This window comes from Amblyomma mixtum, chromosome 2 (assembly GCF_055824585.1).
Source record: "Amblyomma mixtum isolate Tamu chromosome 2, ASM5582458v1, whole genome shotgun sequence".
NCBI classification, from domain to species: domain Eukaryota; kingdom Metazoa; phylum Arthropoda; class Arachnida; order Ixodida; family Ixodidae; genus Amblyomma; species Amblyomma mixtum.
This window is the reverse complement of record NC_143013.1, coordinates 271,238,165-271,262,910: the sequence shown is the minus strand read 5'-3', so window position 1 is coordinate 271,262,910 and position 24,746 is coordinate 271,238,165. Positions and strand designations below refer to the sequence as shown.

At 47.6% G+C, this 24,746-nt stretch overlaps 1 protein-coding gene across 2 annotated transcripts in view; it reads left to right on the top strand.

Annotated features, from left to right (window-relative positions):
• Window positions 1-24,404, top strand: part of skd (mediator complex subunit skuld) — a 77,315-nt gene extending 52,911 nt beyond the window's left edge. For both annotated transcript variants that reach the window (XM_089573999.1, XM_089573998.1), the window contains exons 16-30: window positions 480-853; window positions 1,326-1,617; window positions 2,445-2,750; window positions 4,211-4,481; window positions 5,594-5,856; window positions 6,568-6,892; window positions 7,360-7,527; window positions 8,006-8,412; window positions 9,461-9,655; window positions 10,427-10,653; window positions 11,274-11,754; window positions 17,719-17,976; window positions 18,986-19,150; window positions 20,730-20,848; window positions 22,344-24,404. In XM_089573999.1, the coding sequence (XP_089430125.1) occupies window positions 480-853; window positions 1,326-1,617; window positions 2,445-2,750; window positions 4,211-4,481; window positions 5,594-5,856; window positions 6,568-6,892; window positions 7,360-7,527; window positions 8,006-8,412; window positions 9,461-9,655; window positions 10,427-10,653; window positions 11,274-11,754; window positions 17,719-17,976; window positions 18,986-19,150; window positions 20,730-20,848; window positions 22,344-22,476 (3,984 nt within the window). In that variant the 3' untranslated portion in view covers window positions 22,477-24,404. The remainder of the gene's footprint in view (window positions 1-479; window positions 854-1,325; window positions 1,618-2,444; window positions 2,751-4,210; window positions 4,482-5,593; window positions 5,857-6,567; window positions 6,893-7,359; window positions 7,528-8,005; window positions 8,413-9,460; window positions 9,656-10,426; window positions 10,654-11,273; window positions 11,755-17,718; window positions 17,977-18,985; window positions 19,151-20,729; window positions 20,849-22,343) is intronic.
• The last annotated feature ends 342 nt before the right edge of the window (window positions 24,405-24,746 follow it).

The following is a 24,746-nucleotide window of genomic DNA, read 5'->3' as shown; positions in this document are numbered from 1 at the left end:
GCATGCCAACTTCTTTCAGTTTCTGGTTTGAATGTTAGATATCACTTGACTGCACTAGTGGTTCTTGGCTATGATCCTGCACATGATCCTTAAGCAACAATAAGGACTGTCATTATAAGCCCAGGGAAAGATGGATGAGGGTAGTAGTTCAGGTTTCTTTTTGCACTCCCAAGTCGTCATTGTTCTAGTGGGAAGGGTTTTTTATGCAAGCATCGCATGCAGTTGCACATGGCTTCTTCACATGTGGCGACCAACTATGTAATTTCAACCAAAGGTATTGAATACTGAAAATTTAGTTTATGAATCGAACTGAAGCGCCTACTGTTTGGTTCATAATCGAGAGTGATCACTCTCCTACTCCCGCGCATTAGATTTACCGGCTTTGGGTGATGTGCCTGAAGTCTGGGAGATAGCTGTCGATGGGCGAGGTTTGCATTGGTGCACTAGTTGATATGAATCGCCTTTTGTTTGCCCACCAGGACTGGTCGTACGTGTACAAGGTGCCCAAGGTGCAGGCGTTTCTGAGCTCCCAGCGGTATGCCCCGTTAGCCCAGCTTCCCAGTGCAGCATTGGCCCCTCTGCCGCCCATTGAGGTCTCGTACAAGCCCAGCTGGCAGCAGCATCCACCGCCAGCCCAGGCCCCTCCACAGCCACCACCCGGTCCCCGTCCCCTTCCCCACTACCACCCTGCTGTGCACCACCAACAGCAGCAGCAGCAGCAGCAAGCCCCGCCTCCAGTGCCACCCCCTCACTCGGTGGGCGGAGCCCCCGGTTCTGCTCAGGAGGCTGCCTTCCTCATGCGCATGGGGGGCGGAGGATTGCACCACCCGGGTCTCCTTGAGCGTCATCCTAGGTGAGGGGCTGTTGTAAGCATTGACCTTGCCGAGTGATGTGGACAGCAGTGACACTTAGCTGAGCACTTGCATGAAGCTGAAGAGGAAATGGTCACTGTGCTATTGCCTGTGTTAGGATTGGGGCAGAGTTGTCTCAGTTTTGTAGTGGCTGCCATTTTGCTTTGCCTGTTGTCTAATGACTGGAAACTGCACTACAAGGCAGCATGTACCGTCACCCTTGCTCCATCTTCTTATCTTACTGTGCAGTTTCCTGTCGTGATATGCTTCACCAACCACCCCCTGAACATATGCTATTCAACTTGATGTCTGACCGCGCAGTTAACATTTGATTCACACCATTCCCTGTACAGTCCTTTTGTATATTTGGTGGGATTGCTGTTCTGTACTGAAAGCGTGAGGAAACGGGGCTTGTAAAGGGAGCGCACTTTTGTACTTGTCTCATGCCCTAACACGTGAATGACATCCACGTAGTCACCACCCGGGCATGGAAGAGCGGGCCTGCTACCCTGGTCCTGCAGCCATGATGGGAAGCCCTGGAGCAGCAGCCATCGGCTATGAAATGGGCCAGGGCCCTTACCCGGCGGCACTGATGGGGGGCTTCCCCGTGGGTCGCGGACCCTGTTTGGGAGGTCCCCCCGAGCCTCCGACTCCTGAAGCGGATTCCCTGCTTGTCAACTTGCTCCTGTCCGACTCTCTGCTGGAGCTGTTCCGGGACCACAACTTTGCCAGCTGCACCCTCTGCGTCTGCAACATGAACATCAAGGCAATGTCCCATGCTCTCTAGCCGTCATTCTTTCTGTAACCCAGAGGCACCCAGCAGAAGCCACTCAAATCTAGTAGCGGCCGAAAAAGCCTAGCTGCGTCCAGAAAGGAAAACCAGGGTTTTGTCTACTATAGGCAGAGAAGTGTGCTGTTGTTGGACAGTGATTAAAGTTGGCGTCGGCTTAATGAACATGCGACATATTTACAGGAAAGCCTCATTAATTCGTTTTCGGAAGTCCAGAAGAAATGTCTGGATTATCCGAGGTTGTAATTATTGAATGGCCCCCAGAAAACTGCCAAAAACCGTTTGCATCACTGTAAATTTATTTGATGAAAACCTGGGTAACACATGCACAGTTTTGGCACAGTGAAAGAACAGAAGAAGCACACAGACAGAAGTGAAAGAAATGTGTTGACACTGTAACGGTGACATGCTTTCTCAAAGGACCAGCATAGCACTAGTCAGCACACAAAAAACAGTGCACGGCTATGCATTGGCCGGCCAGCTGAGCACAACCGATAGATGCCATCACCACAGGCTGAATGCCTGTCAGAGGCTCCCCGGAGACGGCCGTTCAAGCTAATGCTACCCATATGTGCGATGCCGTGATGTTCACGTAGCACCCAAAATTGGCATGTTAAAACAAGCCGGAAAAATCTGCCGTGTGTTGTTATCGGAATAAACGGTCACTCCATGGCCTTCCCACGCTGGAACATTTCAGGCTATAGTATCCTTTCACACTAAATTTGCTGATTGAGGCCAGTACTTGTGAGGCAACCCCGCTTAGTCGTGTAGCCCTGCTGACGTTCCCCTTGGGACCTTTGCAGGGTGCAGACGTTGGGGTGTACCTGCCACCTTCTCTGGTTCCCACGGCGAGTGAGGAGGCCCAGTACAAGTGCACGTGCGGCTTCTCTGCCGTGGTGAACCGGCACCTGTCGCACCGGGCAGGGCTCTTCTACCAGGACGAGCTTGACATCACAGGGCTGCCTTACGAGGCAAAGCCTGGGCCCAATGCACGGGCCCTACTGCAGCAGCAACAGCAGCAGCAGCAGGCACGGCTAGGTGTGGCTGCCAGGACAGGAATGGGGGGCCCCCCGACAAGTGGACACCTTGCTGCCCCATCGTTGACCAAGGTGCGTGCCTATGCAGTCTGCTGACTGTTCCAAGTTTTTTGCTGCTGCTGGTGGTTTTGGACGCAGTGCGTTTGAGTCGCTCTGTCTGCAGGCTTGTTTAACGTCAGAGCTTTGTAACAGCCGAGCTAGAGTTGCTGGTACAACCTCAGTCTTCCTTTCTCTATTCGTTGTATCTGGTGGCAGTTCTCTTACGTGAAGAAATGGATTCATACATTTATGCCTGCTGAACAAGTTGCGACTGAGCTGCACTGCACGCATTCGGATGTGCATTAGTGATGCAAAACAATCGATAGTACTATCGATACTATCGATATTTGATTCACTATCTCACTATCTAACTATCGATGGTAAAAAAGACTTGATAGTACTATCTATAGTACTATCTATAGTACTATCTATAGTACTATCTATAGTACTATCTATAGTACTTTCGATAGTACTTTCGATAGTACTTTCGATAGTACTTTCGATAGTACTTTCGATAGTACTTTCGATAGTACTTTTGATAGTTCTGTTGATAGTACGATCGATAGCCCTATTGATACTACTACTTATATATAGTTCTACTGATTCTATAAAATTAACCATGCGTACCCACTGCATCCTAAACTTGGTTTCCCGAGTGTGTGATATGGAGGTGATGGTATGAGTATTTGACAGGACTCGCCCGTTTTCGAGGCCTACACGTGACCAAGCTCTGCAGACATTCCCTACGTAAAGTTGCTGGATAAAATGTCAGCGTGCGAATGTCCTAGTTACAAAGCATGTGTGCGAAAAACATTTCTGCAGGGGTTACGTCAGCAAGACAACGTCTGCTGTGCACGATGTCGTCGTGTAAGCCAAAGCAAATTGTGCTGTTTGTTCTTTCATCGGATGCAGTTCCAGGCATTCTTCCAAACTGTCCCTGTGCATGTTAAAGAACCACAGCTGGTCGAAATTTATCCGGAGACTTCCACTACAGCATCCCTCATAGCTTGTGTCTCTTAGGAACGTTAATTCTCATGAGACCATGCAACCAATCAGGTATCGCAAATGTTTTGGTTATACCGCTGGCCAACAAATGCATAATATCAGTATTGTTACTATCGATTGTGTTACTAGCGATAGCACCGCTATCAATAGCAAGACTATCGATAGCGGTACTCTCGCGAGTAATACTATTGATAGCAACATTATCGATAGTTTATTTACACTATCGATAGTCAATTTTCCGATAGTTTTGCATCACTAATGTGCATTCATTCTCAAAAGTAAACGGGTTGCCATTTTCATGCATTTGAAATCGACACCTGTCACCAAAGGATCCTCCGTAGCTTGTCCGAGGCTTACAAATACCTCTTTGTATGTCTTTTAGGGATTCAGGTTTGCCAGAAGTGCTGCCTCGCAGGCACCACAGCAGACATCAGAATTCGGCTCCAGCTGACTTCCTTCTCATCCCCTCCTCCTCTCTTGCGTGGCAGGTGGATGAGGAAGGCCTGATGGACTATGTCCAGAACCAGTGCCTGGGCATGTCCCTGTCGCCGTGCTCAGTGCTGCACAAGACCCTGCAGCTGGGCTCTGAGCCTCAGCTGCCACCACCCACTGGCCTGCGCCCCCCGCCGGGCTCCCTGGCCCTCCTGCAAGCCCTGGACGGCTGCGAGGTGGCCTCGGGTGCACTCGAGACTGTTGCCTCACGGCCCCTGGAAGAAAACCTTCGCAGCTCCTGCCTGCATCACTGGCCCTACCTGCACTGTGAGTGGCACCTTGTTGAACTGCTGCCTGTCTTCGTGCCCCCCCTCCCTGGTTTCACACTGGGCGACTGACTCTAAGTGGGGAAGAGCAAGATAAAAAAAAGCGGTTGGTTGCAGGAAACATCTCGGTTTTGGCAACTTGACTCATAAAAGATGTCATCCTGAAATGCTTCCTTACCACAAAACAAAAGTAAAGGAAATAAAGGTACCACCGTATTTACCCACATCACGGCACAGGTCCAAATTAACTCACCAGTTATTTTGTTTCTCAAAATTTGTGCTTATGTAACACCTCTCGTGTGAATGCGTCCCTCAAAATTTCTCGGGAAAAACAGTAAGTTCATTATTTGAGCAAGTACGATATCGTTTTATGACTGACAAATGAAATTTTTTGCACAGTTTGCTAATAAAGTGTACTCTTGCTTGTTCGAACTCACCTAATTCAAGCATCCAGTTTATTCAGGCTGACACTCTTGGTGTGGTAAACATCAAGCGTATTACAAAGGCTCCCCTTAGTTCTAACTCTGCATAATTTGAACAAATTATGACCCAAGTGGCACCCATTTAGGTGGTAGGTGGCAGGCTTCGCCACACTACACAAGTGACTGGTTGTAGTGCGGCAAGCATTTGTGTCAAGGTTCGTGCTTTTATCTTGCACTCACGATGAATTAGGCATTTGATAAATACAGAAAAGGTAGTTAAGACGCATACTGCCGAAATGGGTACTTTTCCAAAAATCGACGTTATCGCGATTTTTCTGCTTTTAAAGGATTGCATCCCCACTTAATGAATTTTTCTAACTGTACCATTAATTGGGCCATTTACCGAGTCATGCCGAGTCTGAAAAATCGGTCAGCGACTGTAAATGGTAACACAGTATTCATAGCGCGGGAACAACGCAAGCCAAAGATGAGACGGGCAATGGTCCTCAACGGGATATTGTGTAAGCGCCTAGCTGCGTTGTGATGTGCTGCATAGTGTTGTGCTCTTGATATTCTTTGTGTCCAGTGCGCACTGTGGTCAAGAGAACTGCCTGTTTTTTTCATGGTTGTGCTTTCCTTCGCTGAAAACAGTAGTGACAATGGGCGAGGACTTGTGATTGTGCCTGTGCAGCCCCATGTCCTCCGAGCAGCCTGGTGTCGATGGGACTGCTGCGTGGCCTTCAGCCACTGCTGCAAGACGCGGTGCACAAGAAACGCAATCAGGGCCTCTGGGAGGTGACGTACCGGGTGGCGGGACCCCTCACGTGGCGCCAGTTCCACCGGCTGGCTGGACGGGGCACCGAAGACCAGTGCGAACCGCAGCCCATCCCGTCCCTGCTTGTTGGCTACGACCGGGACTGGCTTGCCTTGTCGCCCTTCGCCCTGAAGTACTGGGTGAGCTCGGCTTTTCTTGGCTTCAAGTTTCACGTAAATCATTGTCGGGCATCATGGCCTTCTACGTCCAGTGCCCTGAGGCCAGCTTGTGCCCACCGCAAGTTAAAATTTTGTCCCCGCCTCTTTTGCATGTGCCATATTTGCCTTTATCACGAGTTTTTTTCCCTCACATCATCTGCTTTCGAGCACTCCTCCATTTACATATAGAACCAAGGTATGAATGTAGCACAACCTTTTTTTTTTTTTTTTCCCCCACTTCTCTTGAAGAAAGCTGCAGTGACCTCAACCACTAAGCTTGCGAGCTGCGAGGAGGAGGCAACAGCTTGACTTCAGGGCTGTAGAGATGAAGCATATTGTGTGCACTGGCCATGAACATAGAAGGAGCCACGTAATTCTTTCTTTTTTTTTTCTAATTTTAATTCAAGTGCTGCTTTGAGTTATCTGAATAACTTGTGTGCACTGGAACCATTAAAGTTAGCCCCTGTTTCAGTATTGGTGCAATGTGTTCTTTCTTAGTAATGTTACAGATCATTGTAATTTACTGGCAGGTGCTCATGTGCATGCATCAGCACATGAACATCTCCTCAACCGCAGCTCATTGTGTTGTGGTGAAGCCTCACCATACCCACCCATTCGTTGGCTTTGCCACATCTGCGGCAGTTTTGTCTCTTGGGTTTTGTCTTGAAGCAAGTCCTCTTGTTCCCGATTCAGGACAAGTTGCTACTGGAGCCCTACTCGCCATCTCGGGACGTTGCCTATGTGGTGGTGGTGCCTGACAGTGAAGCGGTGCTTTCGGGTGTGCGAACTTTCTTCCAAGACCTGAGTGCCACCTACCAGGCGCTCAACCTGGGCCGCCACTGCCCACTTTCTCGGGGAGGGCTGCGCGAGGGCCTGCTTCGTGTGTCCTGCACCCTGTCCCTGCCCTCGTCCACCGAGTCACAGCAGCCTCCCGATGACGACTGGCTCGGATCCCTCGCTGACGGACCCTTGGGACCTCGGCTGAGGCTCTTTGCCCGTGCATGCAAGCTCCAGCTGGGTAAGGCGGGTGCCTGGTCCCGCAGGCATTTATCAGCGCTTGCTTCTTCCTTGTGCTGAGTAGATGTAGCGTTTCTACAACATTGAAGCAAACTTATAGAAATAAGTGCTCGCCGTAATGAACTGTAAGAGCATGTGTGAGTGATCTTCCTAACTTTCTGGCATTGTGTGTTATGAAGGCATTGTTCACACCGGCGAATTGCAGACATTGCACAACCGTTGGATTCGTAACATTCCCAGAGCCCCCAAGCAAATAGTGAATTGTTTGCACCATTGAATTGCAGACATTGTGCAACCGTTGGATTCATAGCAATCCCGGAGCCCCAAACAAGTAGAGAATGATCATAAAAAACTGACCAAAACCATTCGCGCGATGTCCACGTCTCGCCAGTTTGAAAGTGACTCTCTGGTCTTTGGTTGTGCATTGGGTAGCTCCACTCTGACCTCACTGTTGTGTTTGCTTGGCAGGCCCCCACCTAGCCACACAAAGCTTAGACAGGGGCATGCTAGAGGGTCCCCCAAACGCAATCCGGTGTGGTGCTGAAGCCAGGGCACCCCTCGCTTCTCCACGGCCGCCACCAACACCCGAGGCAGCGCAGGAAGGAAATGCCACACCACGGCCACATGATGCCACAGGTCAGTGAACATCCCTACTGCATGTGATAGTGAAAAGAAGGAGTGAAAACCAGCCTTGGTGCTGCTTTTATACGTGCAGCCTTCAAAAGCACTTGTGCATGCAAGCAAATGGGAACACAATGAGGTGGTCTTTATTAGCTCACCTTTTACAGCTGCCGCTGAGGTGCAGTGGCAGTGATGTTGGGCCGCTGAGCGCAAGGTCAGAGGTTTGATCTTCGCTGGTGCATGCCACAATCCAGTGTGCACTAAAGGATTGCAGGTGGTCAAAGTTTACTTGAATCCCCCTGCTGAAGTTCACCTCATTGACTTTTAAAAATCCTGAAATAACAGTGAGCTCACATTTTAAAGTGCTCAGGTTTTTTTCGCATAACACTCTGGTAATTTCTTAAACTAATTTGTCAGCTGTGTTGTGGCGTTTTTACAACCAAATGGAGCAGTGCCGATGGATTGTCCCTTGAATTCGTGCCTTTGACTGCAGAGAACTCCCAGGAGACATCTGCGACATCGGGGGCCACAGGGACAGCTTCAGGAACTGGGATCACATCGGCAAACCAGAGTGGTTCAACACCATCTTCGAACCAGTCCGTCTTGGGCGCTGCCCCGGCCACCACAACCTCAGGGGGCGGCACAAGTTTGGTTGGTGGTTCCAGCACGCCGGGGTCCACAACCGGTACACCGTCGGGCAGCAGTGCCCCAGCGTCTGCGACTGAAGAAGGCGAGGATGAGCAGCAGCCTCCCGCCCTGGTTGTGTATTTGGTGGAACCGTTCACGTTGGGCTGTTCTGACCCCGACGTTCTTCGTTTGGCCACACTGGGACTGCACCGGTGCTTCTCCCAACTCCTTGAGTGCTTACCCGAACCTCTGCAGAGCAACACTCATGTGCAGGTGTGTACCACCTCGCCTTTAGACCGCAAAACACCTTCTAGCAATGATTCTCAGTTAAGTTTTTATTAGAGGTGTGCGAATATCAAAATTTTCTAATACGAATCGAATACGAATACTGGGTTCCGAATATCGAATCGAATATCGAATAATCAAGGACAGGCGCATTTAACCACTACAAAACATTATTTGAGCACCCAAGAACATCACAGTTCAACTATCAGTGACGAAATGAACACAAAAGATGTGTGTGGCTGCACAAAAGGTATCAAAGTCTCGAACATTATTCTTAGAAGAGTGGAAATATCAGAGAAGATGGCTAGTACATAGCATTGATTAAGGCTAGCTTGCCATAAGCACAAAAGCGCGTTGCTGAAATGAACATAAAGGGTTGTCGTGAAGGAAAACCGGCTGCTCCACATGGTCAGGCAGAAGTAGCTAGTTCCCTTCTAGCTGAAGCGACTTCTCCAGCCACAAAAATGCCCTCTCACTTGGCACTGAACTGGCACGCATTGCGAGGTATTTCGTGCACAGCTCTGATTATACCAGCGTCGCAGGTATAGCCACAAAGAAGCTCACCAGTGTAGTCAGCTACTGCATGGCCCAACGTTACGCATTGCTCTGGGCGCCGCCATATTGTTATGTCTCTATCGTTAGGACTTGCGGACCTAAATCAACGCTGGTGCTCGCAATAAAATATTCGGCTGGGTACGAATATTCGCGTCGGGTCGAATATTCGAAACAACACGAATGCTTGGATTTCGAATCGAATACGAATACTAAAAATATAATATTCGAACTACATTTGAAAATTTCGAATATTCGCACACCCCTAGTTTTTATCTTAATGGTGGTGCTATTAAGTGTAGAATTTGCTTCCCCCCCGTCCCCCCTCCCAGTTGGAGTCAGAAATAGTTCAGTATGAGATGGGAAAGTTGCCACTTTTTGACAGCTGCAAAGTTGGAGTGCCTGTTTGTATAATGCAGCTCGTGATTGTGAGCCAGCCCTGCCTTTGTGCTCACTGTTAATGAACGTGTTCTTATTGTGACAGATCTTGAGCCTGGATTCTATCCTGGGTGGTGGCGGCCATGCCTTGGAGGGTGTGCGGCGGCAAGAACAGCTTCGAGCGCACGCCCTTTCCGTCTTCTATCAGTGCGCGCGGCTCATCACGCACCAGTCGAACGTCAAATCCCTCACCGGATTTGGCCCAGCTGCTGCGCAGGACGAGTTTCTCAAGAGCAGGCCGGTGAGATTAACCGTCGTGCATTTTAGAGCTTCACAAATGAACTGGGGAAAAAAATTCTGCAGTGATAAGTGCGCTTTTCCACTGGTTGGTTGTGTATAAAATCGGGGTTAGGGCTAGGGAAGGTGATTGTGAAGTTTTTGCTGAAATGAAATTGGAATCAAATAGTGGTGAAAAAGAATTCAAAGGTCAGATTCATTTCAGGTGATGAAATGTGCTGATCGTGTGTGCAGATTTAGACAAGCAAAAGAAAGAAGCTTAATGCCAGTGATTCTGTTACTTTTGCTTGTCCGCAGCCCAGTGCTGCTGAGCCAGACTGACTTAGGGCATGCTAGTAATCGTGGGTTTACTATAAAATTTGTGAAAATCTCCATGACATTTCACTGCATCTAAGTACCTCTGCTGATGATGAGCAGGTATTTGAAATTTCTGATATTTTGCGGTTAGCATGCGTTATTTAATTCGCACTGCACTTTTATGTTTGAGTTTTGAGTTTTTTCATTCATTTGAGTTTTTCATTTATGGTCATACAAAAATAGAAGTAACAAAGGCTTCCGCTTCAGAAAAGGATATTGTTGGCACTTCTGTCTGAAAAGACCTAAGTGTGCAGCAATTTGAAAATGCTGAGAAGTAAAACTGGCTACCGACACACTTGCTTTTTCTCGTGAAAGCTTATCAAATGGTGGAGTTGCGCGGATTTTTCTCGTGAAAGCTTATCAAATGGTGGAGTTGCGCGGTGCTGAGTCCTTTGCCTCTCTCTCTCTACCCTGTCAGGGCGGCGTTGGTCCGGTGAAACTGTGGAGCCCGCCATTTGTGTTGGCCCCTCAAAAGGACAAGCAGACAGAGTTGGGCGAGATGTTTGGGGAGCGAAGGGAGAAGTGTGGCATCCTCTTCTGTGCCTACTGCCTGACAGAGGACCAGCGCTGGCTCTTGGCCAGCATCAGCAATGACAAGGGAGACCTGCTCGACAACTGCTCCATCAACATTGAAATCCCAAACCGGTGGGTGCATGCTACCCTGCACTGATTTCAACAACAGCATCAGTGCACTTGGCATCACTAGATAAAAAAAAGTTCGAAAGTCTTTGGGCTAACTGCAGTGGAGAAAAGACTGGAGTGCTTTGGGTATAGGATCCTTTCTTGTTACAGTGGAAACGTGTGTGTGTGGGGCAGGTTTCAGTAGTTCATGGACAGATTCAGTAATATTGCCATTTTACTATTATGAAGCGTGAAGAGAAGGTTTGCTTAAAAAAGGGAAGTGTTTTTATGGAAGTCGCTAATATTGGAGGGTCAAACCTGGCTGTAATGAAATGTATTTTTAAAACTGGCCGCCGCGGTGGCTCAGTGGTTATGGTGCTCGGCTGCTGACCCAAAAGACGCGGGTTCGATCCCGGCTGCGGCGGCTAGGATTTCTCCTCCAAAGAAATTCTAGAGTCCCGTGTACTGTGCGATGTCAGTGCGCGTTAAAGAACCCCAGGTGGTCGAAATTTCTGGAGCCCTTCACTACGGCGTCTCTCATAGCCTCAGTCGCTTTGGGACGTTAAACCCCATAAATCAAACCAAACCAAACGATTTCACCTCAGTGGCCTGAACGTGCTGTTTCTTCTTTTGCCCCTTGGCAGGACCAGGAGAAAAAAGGTGTGCGTCCGTCGACTGGGCCTTCACAAGCTGCTCGAGTGGGTGCTGGGTGTCGCGGCGTGTGGTGCTCGTGCGGGTGGTGCGGTCGCCCAGCCCTGGCGACTTGTTGTGGGCCGGCTGGGCCGTGTGGGTCACGGGGAACTCCGCGAGTGGGCAGGCCTTCTGGGTCGGAGAAGTCTGCTGCGCTACTCGCGCCGCCTGCGGGAACTGTGCCACCAGTGTGCCGCGTCCTCCTCCTCCTCTTCCTCGTCTGCGGGCGGTGGTGTGGGTGGTGTGGTGGGGGGTCCGTGCGTGCTGTCGGCGTGCCTGGTGTCCCTGGAACCGGACGGTGCGCTGCGCCTCTTCCACGACCAGTACACGCCGGACGACAGGTTCAACTCGTCGTGCCAGAACTGTGACCTCAGCACTCCCCAGGATGCGACCGCCACGCACATCCTCGTCTTCCCCACATCTGCAACCACACAGGTGAGTGTCTGCCTTCAGGCAAAGTATCCTCAAACTTTAATAGTGGTTACAGTTGGAAAAATCTCGGCTGCTGAATCAAAAGACGTGGGTTCAATCCCGGCCACGGCAGCCAAATTTTGATGGAGGCGAAATTCTAGAGGCCGTGTACTGTGCGATGTCAGTGCACATTAAAGAATCCCAGGTGGTCGAAATTCCCGGATCCCTTCACTACGGCGTCCCTCATAGCCTGGGTCGCTTTAGGACGTTAAACCCTAATAAACCAAACCAAACAGTGGCAAAATTTATCTGTGCAGAGTCTTTCGTCCCGAATGCCGGAAGAGGTAGCAGCAAAGTTCTTGGGAGGTGAACGGCCTCACGGAGGCCATCACCGACGGAGAGCTTGCTTCAGCCGTTTGTCGCTTCTTATGGTTTCTTTATCTTTATCTTAGCTTTTTCGTTCCTGGCCCTTCATACTGTGGGTGCAGCTTAATTCTCGCAGCGGCGGGTTCACTTTTGCATCTAGGCTTTTGACATGCCGAAGGCAGTATAGCTTTTGAACGCTGAGTTCGTGAAGCTGGTCTCCACCCAGCGCCTGTGTGTACGAGTGATATAATTTAGTCTCGCAGTTCCTAGAGAGTCTGAAAAATCAGTTGTAAACTGTAGTTACTCCAGTGGCCATCTTGGCAGAGCCCTGGGAAATTCTTTTCCATACCGCAGCAGTGGCCAAGTGGTTCAAGCATCTGCCTCGCCTGCAGTGGGTGCTGGGTTCAGTCCTTAGTGCCCACCACATATCGATCAGTTTTCAATGGGTATCAAGCTTTGCCTTGGCCTGATGATCAGCTGCTGAGGGGTGAAATGATTGGAAAACGGGTCTTTTACGCCACCTTGTGGTGACCAAAAATACCTTGTACCATGGGCTCTTTGGTCAAACTTGACCTTGCTTCATAAAATACGTTGTCATCATCATCAATCCTTTCTTGTTTCTGTCCAGAACACAAGAATGTTCATTTTTATGACCAGTGACCTCTTGAAGGTAGCTCTGTTCTTTATTTTTGTTCATAGGAGTACCTTGATGTCACAAGTTTTACGATATCATTAAAGGTCCCATTCACCAGAAAATCCAGTGTCGGCGTTGTTGGCGCCTGCATTGTGAGTGAAAAATTACGATTATGGCTCAGGCAGGTGGTCCCCAGCAAACAGCTTCCATTGGCAGGTTGTGATGACGCTGCAAGGTCATGTGACTTTGTGGCGCCATTACAACCTGCCCATCGGATTGTGAGCAAACTGCCTACCGTGGCAGGTGGCAATGAAATTAATTATTGGTCACACGGCAGTAGCACATTGCTTAACCGCTGTGCCAGGAGGGGTATGATTACTCCCAGGGATCTACGAATGACCTTGTGCATATATGGGAATTATCCCACTGTCGCGTCATACCCATCAGGCGGAGCTTAAGTGTCCCCTCCAATTTTTTCACTTGTGTCCGGGGTACTGTTGGCGTGCAGTTGTAGTATTGATGTTAGCTCTTCGGGTGGCCTTGTCCAAGAGCCATCCACCTAATACAGCCCTATTCCTTGAGACTATTGTTAAATACGTTGAAGGACTCGTGAAACTCTTTGTGAACATGGTAATTACGCACCCAGTCATTAGGTCATGTGCTGAGGAATGTGTGAAGCAAAATAAATTACACTGCAAAGGGCCTGCCTTCTTGCATAGGCAAATGTTTTCTGCACCTGTTTCACATCATGTGCACGTAGATGTAAAAGTTGTTTCGAACTATTATATCATTTTTTCTACTTCTGTTGGGCTACGGCAGGCAGAGGGAGGCAGCCGGCTGGTGCCAGTGAGAGCAGGGAAGTAGAGAAAGCAGGCTAAGCAAACTCTGCGAGTTGTACATCTAGTCGGCAGTAATTGGCTTTTGCACACTAGCAAAAGCGTACCGTATTTACTCGATTGTAAGTCGACCTATTTTTCAAAATTTGAAAATCCAAAGTGGGGGGGTCGACTTACAATCGAAACCAAAGCATCGCACTATAAATAAAGGCGAGACAAACAAGATAAATGTGGTTGCATTTTTTGCGCGGCTCCGTCGCATCGCTCTTGGTGCTGGCCTTGACCAGCTGCTATGTCAACGCGCAGAACCGGCATCCCCGCCCCGCGCGAGGTGGCCGGCCGATGGTAGCTGTCGATAAGCAGCAAACCAGCACCAACCCACTCCCCACACGTGGCCGCAGATTGCGTATGCTGATAAGCGGCGGCAGACCGATAACGCATTCGCGTTCTACTCTTAATAGGCGTCGTCCAAGTTTGTTTTTTTTTTACTTTCAATCACGCCCTCGGCGCCCAAGGGAGCGTCGGTAGTTGATGGAAGGGCTGCTGTTCCGATCGTGGCGGCACCCCCACTCGTAACCGCAGCGGCGCCAGGGAGTGTCGGTAGCCGACGGAAGAGCCGACGCCGCTCGCGCGTAGTTTTTCTTTGGCGCTGACGCATTCTACTACTGCCGGCCGTGTTTCACAAGTTTTTAATGTGCTTCGTCATTTGTGCTCCAGGTCTGGTAAGCGACCGGCGCTCGTTCACGGCTACATTCAAGATGTCTGTCATTCTTTATGCCGAAGAAACGAACTGTGCGCCAGGCCACAAGTTCCGACTTTCGCACTGAGTGATACAGGAGTGGCAGCTACGATGAGGCAAAATTTTCAGCTGTTCCACGCGATGTCATGATGTGGCTGTTTGCGAAGTGCAGGATTTCGCTGCATGACGATGTTAGAATGACGAGCTGTGGGACCGCAGCAGTGATCACGACGGCAGCGCTAGCGAGGGCGATGGCGCAAGTGTGGACGAGTAGTCCGGTGACTAATACATTTTTGTTTTGGAATGTGCCCACGGGCACTCCCGCGTGCGGCAGCCGATAGCAGCTGGTGATAAGTGGAGACCACAGGATAGTACTGTCGCGTTCTACTATTAAAGGCCAAGTTTAATGACCTCCAAGTTCTTTTTTTTTTTTTTCAGAATTGTGATGTGGGGGGGTCGACTTACATTCGAGTCGACTTACAATCGTGTAAATACGGTAAATACTGATAAAAGTGTACACCCTGTGCTGAGCGTGACAAATGTCTGGCAGTCCAAGTGTAGATGTGTGGGTTCCTCTGCACTAGGAATGACTAGAAAGCGAACAACATGGTGACTACGAGAGCTATCCCCTGGCACATATGGATTCTGTAAAGGGACAGTATTACTTACGTTCGCTCAGTTCATTAGGGGCTTCGACAGTGCACTCAACTGCGCTGAAAGTGCTGTCAGGGGGGCACTGTTGTCCCAAATGTTGGAAGCGTAAGACAACTTCGTTCAACCAGGGAGAACATGAGAGCATGTCGTGATCACTGTGCCCCACCCAGTTTGCATATTCTGGATGAGTTCCCACAGCAGCAGCTCCATTTGCTGTTATGCAGGCAGTTACGCAGTTGTGTTTCAGCGCTTGATGTGGTACATAATACGGTCAGTTGGCTCTTGACAATTTGAACTCCAAAGGAAATTAAAATTGTTCCGAATTAATGGGAACCTTTTTCTAAAGAATACACTTCACATTGACGAAGCCAAAGTTCCAGTTTGAATAGAGTGAGTTTGGATCAGTGATATTTCACAGCATTTGCCATGCTACTATGGAACCTCATTAATTTGAAGCATGTTTAGCCTCGTGAAATACAACAAAATCTTGTTGATAATGCTTTATAATGCGGGGAAAAATGTATTCTCGGCCAAAACGTATGCTTTAAATTGCTTGAATTTCAGGAATGGAACTGTGAAATGAGGTACGAAGACGTTTATTTGTAATTTCACTTCATAGAAATATTGATTAGCATTTCTGGCACAAGGTGTGGACAGCTCCTTATCTGGCACTCGCAGAAGTCTGTCCGCATTTGCGCTGCCGTAAGCACAAAATTAATTTTGCAGCACGCCGGGTTTCTTGACAGTCATTCCGAGAGTAGCAATGCAGGGAAGCCACCGCAGCGTTGCAGTGCGGATGTAAGCGAAAGGGACACACATTGGCACATGCACATGCTGGCGCTGAAGCTCGGAAACTGGAACCATGCGGCCAGGCTATTATTCAGCCTAGTGACAGTTCCCACACCCGGTGACATTCTTCGTTTTTCTCTAAAGGCATGTCATCCTGATGTACTATGTCGAGAGTTAACGGTCGCAGTATTTGACACTGCAGCTCGTTAAGCTAATTGTAAATTGCTATTTATACATGGCCTAAGCAAAAAAAGTAAGAATGTTGTCGGGCATAGGAATTCTGTGGCTATCAATTCATGAAATTGAAAGCAACAAAATGCAGTGAGAAAGTTCATTAAAGCTGCTTAAGAAATTACCTAATTACACTCTAGAATTTGAGATAACTCTTGGTCTAAGTCCACCAGCTTAATTATGAATACATTTGTGGAATCGGAAGAAAAAAATGCATCTGTGTGCAAAATTTCATGAAATTCTAGCCGTAAGTAACAAGGTTAGTTTTAAGACCCTTGTCCCCCCTTAAATTCGGTCTTTGCATAATTTGCCCAGATGTTGTTTTGCCACGTTCAGATTAAAGAAAGCCGGCACGGTATTTTAGATCGCTGCTAAATATTCTGAAATTTTCAGAAATTCTCAATTATCAATTTCTCAAATCCAGAAAGAACCAAATAACAAACATTTTATTCGTAATCCAAATTTCAGATATTCGTAGACCCCTACAGTAAACAAAACTGTGATCAGTTGGCAATTTTCTTACAGCTGCTTCTACTGAGAGAGCTCAGGCAAGCTCATGGTTGCTCGTAATTTTCACTGAAAGTAGCTTGTCGTTAGAACAGGGTAACTGATCAAATAGTCCAGCTTCAGTTTCCCCCGGTGCCCCTTTATGATGATGTCAAGAGCATGAGAGACTTACTCTGTGATCACAGGATGAAGGTGGATGTTCATAGAGCCTAGCCTCAGAGATTCGCAAACAAACATAAAAAAGTGCTTGGAATAACCTTTTTCAGCACATAAAAGCTCCATCGTGAATGAAAGTAGCAGCCTGTTGGCGATTACAGTGCAGTAATCAATTCATACTTCAATTTGCCTTTCGTGCCCCTTCAAGCACCACCAAAATTTCCAGATTCACAACATGCGTAAGCAAGTAAACTGGAATTGGGAACATCAGGTTGCCGACTTGTGGATCAAGTGTTGCACCAAGTTTGGTGTGGTGTTTGCCTACAGTGGACATCTCAGCTGCTGTGACCTAAGTTTTGGCGAATTGTCCGGTCAGCTGTGAAGTGGCTGCTCATATTAGATAGATGCTTTCCATTCTAAATTTTCAGAGTGCAGAAAGTGTTCTAATTAATCAGGGCTTTAAGCAAATCAATTCCAAATCATGTAGGGTTTATGTACTTTGGGTAAAATTACTATAGCTTACTGTGGGGAGGTGCGGTGTTGATGTGACCAAGAGCACATCCTCGGTTGTGAAGCGTATGGATTCATAGCTTAGGGATGTCGAAAGTGTTTTGAAGCTCATTTTCGTTGCCATGTGGCCTTTGTAGAACTTCTGTGGGACCCAATAAAGTAATGAAACGTGCCCTCCAGAGGCCCCCTGCCCTCGAACCAAATGACCTGAAGTGGATCAGCTTCGCAGTATGTTAGCCTGGGTAGCAGGCAGACAGGGAATATTAGTCACCACGGTCTCTAAGTGTTCTGGGAAAATTTGGTGTTCAAAATTTGGGATCATTTTGTGCATGACATTTTATTCATTGTCATTTTAAAAATTCGGCATTTTCGTATTTCATTTGACAAAGGAAGGGCGAAAAATGTTTTCAGGAAAAAAAAAAATTACTCGGACATGCAATCTATAAGGTGAGGAAGCATCATAATTTTGCATGAATAGATGGGATCAGCTATGGTGGTTTGCTGTGGAGCTGATTGATTCAAGCACATCTGTACCACTCCTCACTTCCCTGGCATATCTTTTCCAGTCATCGCAGGCCACGTTTCAGCAGGACCACATGGATCCACTGTCGACTACACTGGGTGATGACGATGAGATCTTCAGGCTTGCAGAGGACATAGCTGTTGGCAATGACTTCAACGACATTCTCAACTGGACGGACAGTCCTGAGGCTCCTTGCTCACCCACACGGAGGTCCTCGCCACCGGGCTCCCCGGGTGGTGGCATTCTGGGTGGGGGCCCAAGTGGGCGACAGTCTCCTTTCCAGCACGGCAGCGCACTCAGGGTGAGAACTGTCTGCATATATATGCCTCTTGTATCTTGACCCACTGCAGTGGCTCGCTGGCTCTAGCGTTCGGCTACTGATCCCAGGGTCATTGTTTGCTTGATTCCCTGCCGCGGTGGCCGTATTTCTATGAAGGCGAAATAACATTAGTGTGCTGTGGAATATCAGCGCACATTAAAGAACCCCGGATGGCCTAAATTAATCTGAAGCCCTCCACTGGGGCATCCTTCTCAGCCGGTGCGTTGCTTCGTCATGTTAAACCGGACATTTTATAGTTTTGCGGTTTTTTCTCTTGGGATCACAATAGCTGTTGCGCAGTTGAGTCACAGTGCTAAACTGATATGTATGAAACTTGGAAGCGATCATTTTGTGCAGAGAGGTGTGTTCACAAGTCTTCAAGAGGTTCCAGTAACTGGTACCGTTTGGCTGCAAACGATGGTTGCAAACAGGCCTAATTCCTTATGCTGAAATATAATGCAAAATTTCACGCTCGGACCGCCAGCAGAAATGCACCTGTGTAATAAACTGATCATTCCATGAATGGTAGGCAGTTTTATGGGCCTCTCCTGGAATTTCGGGCGTAATGGACATGAAATTTATGTGTAATAAGGGAGTAATTACTCATTGACGTCCACCCGAGCGCAGCCATACGGCTACAAAGGAAAGCTAAACAGCTTTCTCAGAAACTTCGTAGTTAAAGAAAAATTCGTCTTGGTCCGGGGTTCGAACCCGGGACCACCGCTTCACCGAAGCAGTTGCTCTACCAATTAAGCTAACCGGGATGTCAAGCTTATGGTAGGACGAGAGCGAATTGATCAATAACTCGGAAGTGGGAACTGTGTTGGTCAGATTTGACCAAAATGTATGTGTAAGGCCCAACTCCGGGCATTCACGGTAGGCACTCAAATCTGTAGATGGGATTTGTGTCTGTGGACCTGAGATCTCTTAACGTGCAGTTGAGTAAGTGTGAAGGCTGTGCCAGCTGTCTACAACATGGCCTCTTTCACAGGGCCCTGGAAGTGGCGGTGGGGAGCCTCAGGAAGAACCGATGCAACTTCTGCAGCAACCACTGGCCTTGGGCTACTATGTGTCCACAGCGCCCACAGGCCCCTTGCCCCGGTGGTTTTGGGCTACCTGCCCCCACCTCAGGGACTCCTGCCCCGTCTTCCTCAAGGTGCGCATCCCTAGCAACTTGTCCGGAGGGTGTGCTTGTGATCCGGTGTTTGTGTCTAGCCGCTCCCAGGGCTCTCCTTCCTCAGATTACTTCTCAGTCGTGTGCTGTGTTGATGGAAGGCAAGCTTTCTAGGGGCTCTCAAAAAGGGGATTACTGTGTATAAGATTAGTGCTTTTGCAGACTAGTTTGCATGTCTGGGCCTCTGCATTGTCATGCCAAATTTCGCAGCTTGCTTAAAACAAATCTGTTCACGCGTTATGTTCACATGTTATAGGTTGTGGGGATGCGTTCTCAGGTGCAAGTAGGAAGTTGATGATCATTCACCTTGCTTCCTTTATGTGCTAATGCAAGAAGTTTCTGCTGAAGTGGTGTATTTTTTCTTGCGCTGGCAAATTTTGTAACTTTGTTGCAGCGAAGTTTGCATGGTGCCAAAAGATGATGCAATACATTTGAAACATATTTTACGAGTACAACTTCCCCATTGCAAGGCCATTGCATTTAATCCACTTACAAACATGATGTTACAAAATCAGTTTAACCCTTACTCTCTCTTCATGAGAAGAAATCCCTGGAAAGCAGATGGAAAAAATTAAAAAAAAAAATGTTTCAGATCACAGGGAAAACTACAGGGATGACACAGATAAAACAAATACAAACAGTGAACTAACGCAATGTGGAGAGGTAGAAATGAGCCTGATGTAGAAGAAGCAAACTGAAGGAGAGTTGTAATGCAGATTGTTTGGTTCATGCTTTATTTAAATTGCGAGAACAGTATAGGTATGACACAGGGAAAAAAAAAAAAAAAGGCAGAGGGCACAGGTGCCTGACCGACATTTGAAATAAGAAAATGGTAGGAAATTTATAGCATACAGATTAGCTTTATGTGTGCGGCAGCACAAAGGAAAAAGAGTGGTTTTAAACTGCTTGGGAGCAAGTTTGCTCCACCCTCTTCTTTCTGTGCCACTTTCACAGGAAAATGACTTTCTCATTGAGAAGTATAGTTTTTGTCTATTTGGAACTGTCAGTTTGTGAAATCTTCAGTCAGTGCAGATTTTGTCAAATTAGGCTTCAGCTGTACCATTTCAGCGGCAGCCCAAGGGTTAACAGCAGTAATTTGGTACAAGTTAGTTAGCACTAAGTTTTCATGCTTAATGTAGAAAGGAAGTTGGTTACAAGACATAACAGTGTGAGAAAATCGGCACGAGTTCCTGACAGCAAGCTTTGAGGATTTGCAGAAACTTAGCAACTTCGAAAAATCTCTTTGTATGAGGGTCACAGTAACAAGGCTTGACTGTATTTTTATGTTCACACGGGATAACTTGGGATCATTTCGGAGAGTAATGTTGCTTCGGTTGTGATACACGCAGGAAATGTTTTATGAGGCAAATGTTGGTCTCCCATATGCGTGTTTCTCATAGATGGTTTGTAGTAGCCATGCGAGATAATTCTGCCATTGCACCAGTGCTGTTGTCTTTTGTTGTGCCTAGGCTTTTAAAGATATAGCACCGGGGTTGGTGCCTGGCTTGAATTTTGTAGCCTTTCAGTACATGGTGCGTTCCTGTTTGTTTCCTTCCGACAGAGTGCCCTGCTACTGCACTGCCCCACCGTGCACCAGAACCACGACGATATTCTTCACGGGAACACACACATGCGCAACTATCACCCTCTCGATTCGAACCTGACCACTGATGTGCTGCGGTGAGCAAAGCACTTTTAGGCACCTTTACTTCTTTTCTGGGTTTCATTTATGCTGGTGAATGTTAAATGAAGGTATACTCTCATTAGAGCAGTTCAGCACTTGGAATATATGCTTGATGAAACTTGCTTACTAGTAACTGGTCCCTGTTTCAATTTTTTTTTTTCCCCTTGTGTAGCCTGCTGATTTCATTCGGAGCGCAGACATCTTTAATGTAAAAGCAAAATGGCTAGGTTGGCATAGGCTTACAGTAGAACTTCGTTTCCGGTCCATACTCTCAAATCTCCAGCAGTTAAAATGCCCTCTAGAGTTGCACTGGTTTTGTTCTGGTTGTAGCATTCCTGAAAACCGTAATTTCCCAGCAACTATGTTCAATAATTTCATAATTTTGGTCATGTAATACTTTTAGTGACCAACAGCAAATAGCCACTGCAGTGGCTCAGTCTATGGTGCTTGGCTGCTAACCCAAAAGACACGAATTCAATCCCAGCCTCAGCAGTTGCATTTCATTGGTGCCGAAATCTAGACGTGTGTACTGTGCAATGTGAATGCATGTTATCAGGTGGTCGAAATGGTCAGGAGCCCTCCACTACGGTGCTCCCCATAGCCTGAATAACTTTGGGACATTAAATCATATAAACCTAACCAAACCAACTAAGCGAACAACGGAAGGGGAATGAGGGGCTCGTTATAATTATGAGAGAAGCCAACACTGATGAACACTCTCAAGGTTAGGTTATTTGTAAACATAAATACCCCCGAAAGCAGAAGATTTGACAGCCGTCGCCGTAGCTCAGCGGTAGAGCACCGGACGCGTAATTCGGAGGTCGTGGGTTCGGATCCCACCGGCGGCATGTGGTTGTTTTTTCTTCTGCTTTTCTAATCAATTAGCTTTAAGCGATAACTTATTCGAATCGAACAACAGCACAAAATAAATAAATAAATTTTTTAAAAAATCCCCTGTGCCCCTTGGTTTCTGTGGCTGTTGGCTTCTCTCATAACCAAACCAACAGTAGATGTGCATACATGCGAACAGGCCAAACCTGGAGGTGTGCTACATAAAGATTTCAAATGCAGCAGCGCTAACCTGCTGCTGTGGCTTCTCTGCAATACCTCAGTGCAAAGGGGCAAAGCATCTTTGTACGTACATCCATACATGGTCCATTGTGCTTTGCAATGCAGAAGAATAAATCAACTGCATAAAGCCCAAATGCCTGTTTTGTTGCGTTATTTTTTGGTTACATTATTCAGTTGCGTGCACAATTTTTTTCTTGGAGTGAACATTTGTCATCTTCTCTGCCAGTTGAGCTGTGCACATAGCAGCCTTCTGTGAATAGCACGGTATCATTTCCCAGTTGCCTGTTATGAAAGGGCACATAATTGTAAAGTCACTCATACTTTTGCTGCAGATGCTCAGTCTTGAATACTTGTCGTATGAGGTGTCTACTTAATGGACCTCTACGTTGCTAATGCTTTGGCCTTTGACCCTGGTTTCAGATATGTACTTGAAGGCTACAATACGTTGTCGTGGCTGTCGCTAGACCCGCACAGTCATGACAGGCAGTCGTGCCTGCCTCTGCACATCCAAAACCTGATGAAGCTCTACCACGCCGTGGAGGCACTACTCTGAAGAGGGCAGTTGGTGGTGCCCTGTCTCATCTAAAGCTGTGAGTGCCCTGGTGCGAGGAAGTGGGGCTGTGTTGGTGCAGCTCTGGGAAAGTGGGAAGACACGGCCGGTGCAAGGAGGGAAGGTGTTTTCCCTTCTGTTTCTTCTCTCCTCCCCCATCTTGTGAGCGCTGCCATCGCATGTTGTTTGTTGTTGTTATATATACCATATCGATGCTGCCATCCTCCATCTCTCAACCTGTACCTGTGCTTTTTTTTTTTCTGTTGTTCACTGGCTCCTTTCACATTGCGAACCCGTTTCTTGAGTTGCCGCGCACTGCCCTTGTTGCATTTTGTGAAGCTATTTCGAAGTAAAAGGGCCAAAGAGAGGGTTGAACGTTCTGCCGGATAAACCAAAACTGTAGCGTGAGATTTAGGCTTTCGGTTATCGTGGGGCCAAGTTGGGGTGGCTTTCATCTTCCCTTGTTGCTTGACTTTTGTCCTGGGAGGTGCTGTTCTCAGAGGCACTCTGCGTTCTGTCACAAAAGTGGTTTGGTTTGGACAGCAATATCTGGTTGTGGTTTCTGGGCAGCGCATGTCACACACACTTGGAAAAGAAGCTCCTTGTGAGTGCACAAGACAGTGTAGCATACTTGGCATAGCATACACCAGGTCTCTTGTCATGATCCACAGTCATTTAAATCTATGTCACAGAAGAGTTCTTATGGTAATGCATTGGGAAAACGTGCACCTTTTTTTACCTCCAGACAACTTTTGCAAAGCCAAAGACGCAATGTGACCTGGGTGAAACCATCTTTGGCTGCTATTCAAAAGGCTACCGATGTGGTGCTGTGTTACGCATGGGGGGGGCCATAGTCATCAAAGCAATACCTGTTGCCCTTTGTGTGACGTGCTGTCTTTTCCAAAAGCAAACAAGCAACGGGGTTTGTTTCTTAGTGGCTAGCGGAGCATTTATGGCGCACCTTGAACTCTAAATTTGAGTGAGGTTAGAAGAACCCCTGTTCTCAAACTTTAAGACCCTTTGGTCTTTAGGGGTGCTATATGGGTGCCACTACAAAGCAACCTGATGCCTGGTTGCTTTTGGGAAGGATGGTACATCAGTGCGTGTGCATGGTTCTGTTGCTACTCTCAGGGAAAAAGTGAGTCGGCGGCAGCTGCTTCCATTGCTAAGTGGAACATCACCTGCGATGCACGTGTTCAGTTCTGACTTCTCTCGCGTAGCGATCCTCATTATCGTGCACTGCGCACTTCTTCTACATTCGGTGGCATTCTTGTTTCGCTCCGCAATCTCCCCAACCTACCTGCATAGGCTGCCAGTTAACCGTGTTTCTGTCCTTCCATGCTCTTTCATGAGTTTTGCAAAGGATGCAGCATCTCCTGTACAAATGTAAAAAAGAAAAAAAAAAGCAGTTTCTGCCTCCTTTTCGAACCTTTTCGGCAGGGAGGAGGAAGGGGGAAAAAAAAAAGAATGTTCTTGTTTTGCTCATTTCTGAGGCTGCCTTCTCGAGACATCAGCTATGTTGTTAATATATGCACATAATATATGTATACTACCGAGAGCACTTAGGTGAGCAGCATGGGTTAGCATGTTTGCTTGCTACGGCTGGCAGGAGATAGGTGAGATAGGTGTTTTGCCTGAGCTTTTCTCTTTTCTTTCTCTCTCTCTCTCTCTCTCACACACACATTGCGGACAGGTTACGGGGTGAAACTGCAATAACATCAGCAGCTAAATAGCAAGCTTTCTCAGTTTAGAGCCATTTCTTTTCTTGGCCTCTCATGATGACTTGGCTGGTAGCTGCAAACATGTGTTGTCATTTTTTTGTGGGACATAACTCTTTTTGAGAGCAAGGCCTTGGCATTGTGATGCATGCGACAAATTCTTAGGTTGAACAAGAGGGCAACGTGCCTCGCATTGACTGATAAACGAGGGGGGGGGGGGGGGGGGGGGGGGAATCGCAGTAAAGTCAACATATCACCATGGGAGCCGCAGAAAATTGGAAAGGGAAAAGTGGGACTTTGTTTGTTTTTGCTTCTTTTTTTACCAAATTGAAAAGGTGAGAAATGAATTTACGTGCCACTGAGCTCAAGGCATCGCACACTGTGCAACCAATGAGCTATAAATATGTTGATTATAAATATAACACTCGCCGTGCGATTAATAGGGCCATTTCTTTAACCTACACCAGCTACACCAGTGTAGCGAAGCTTCATTGGAGGTATTGGACATTTGCTACACTGGTGTAGCTGGTGTAGGTTAAAGAAATGGCCCTAATA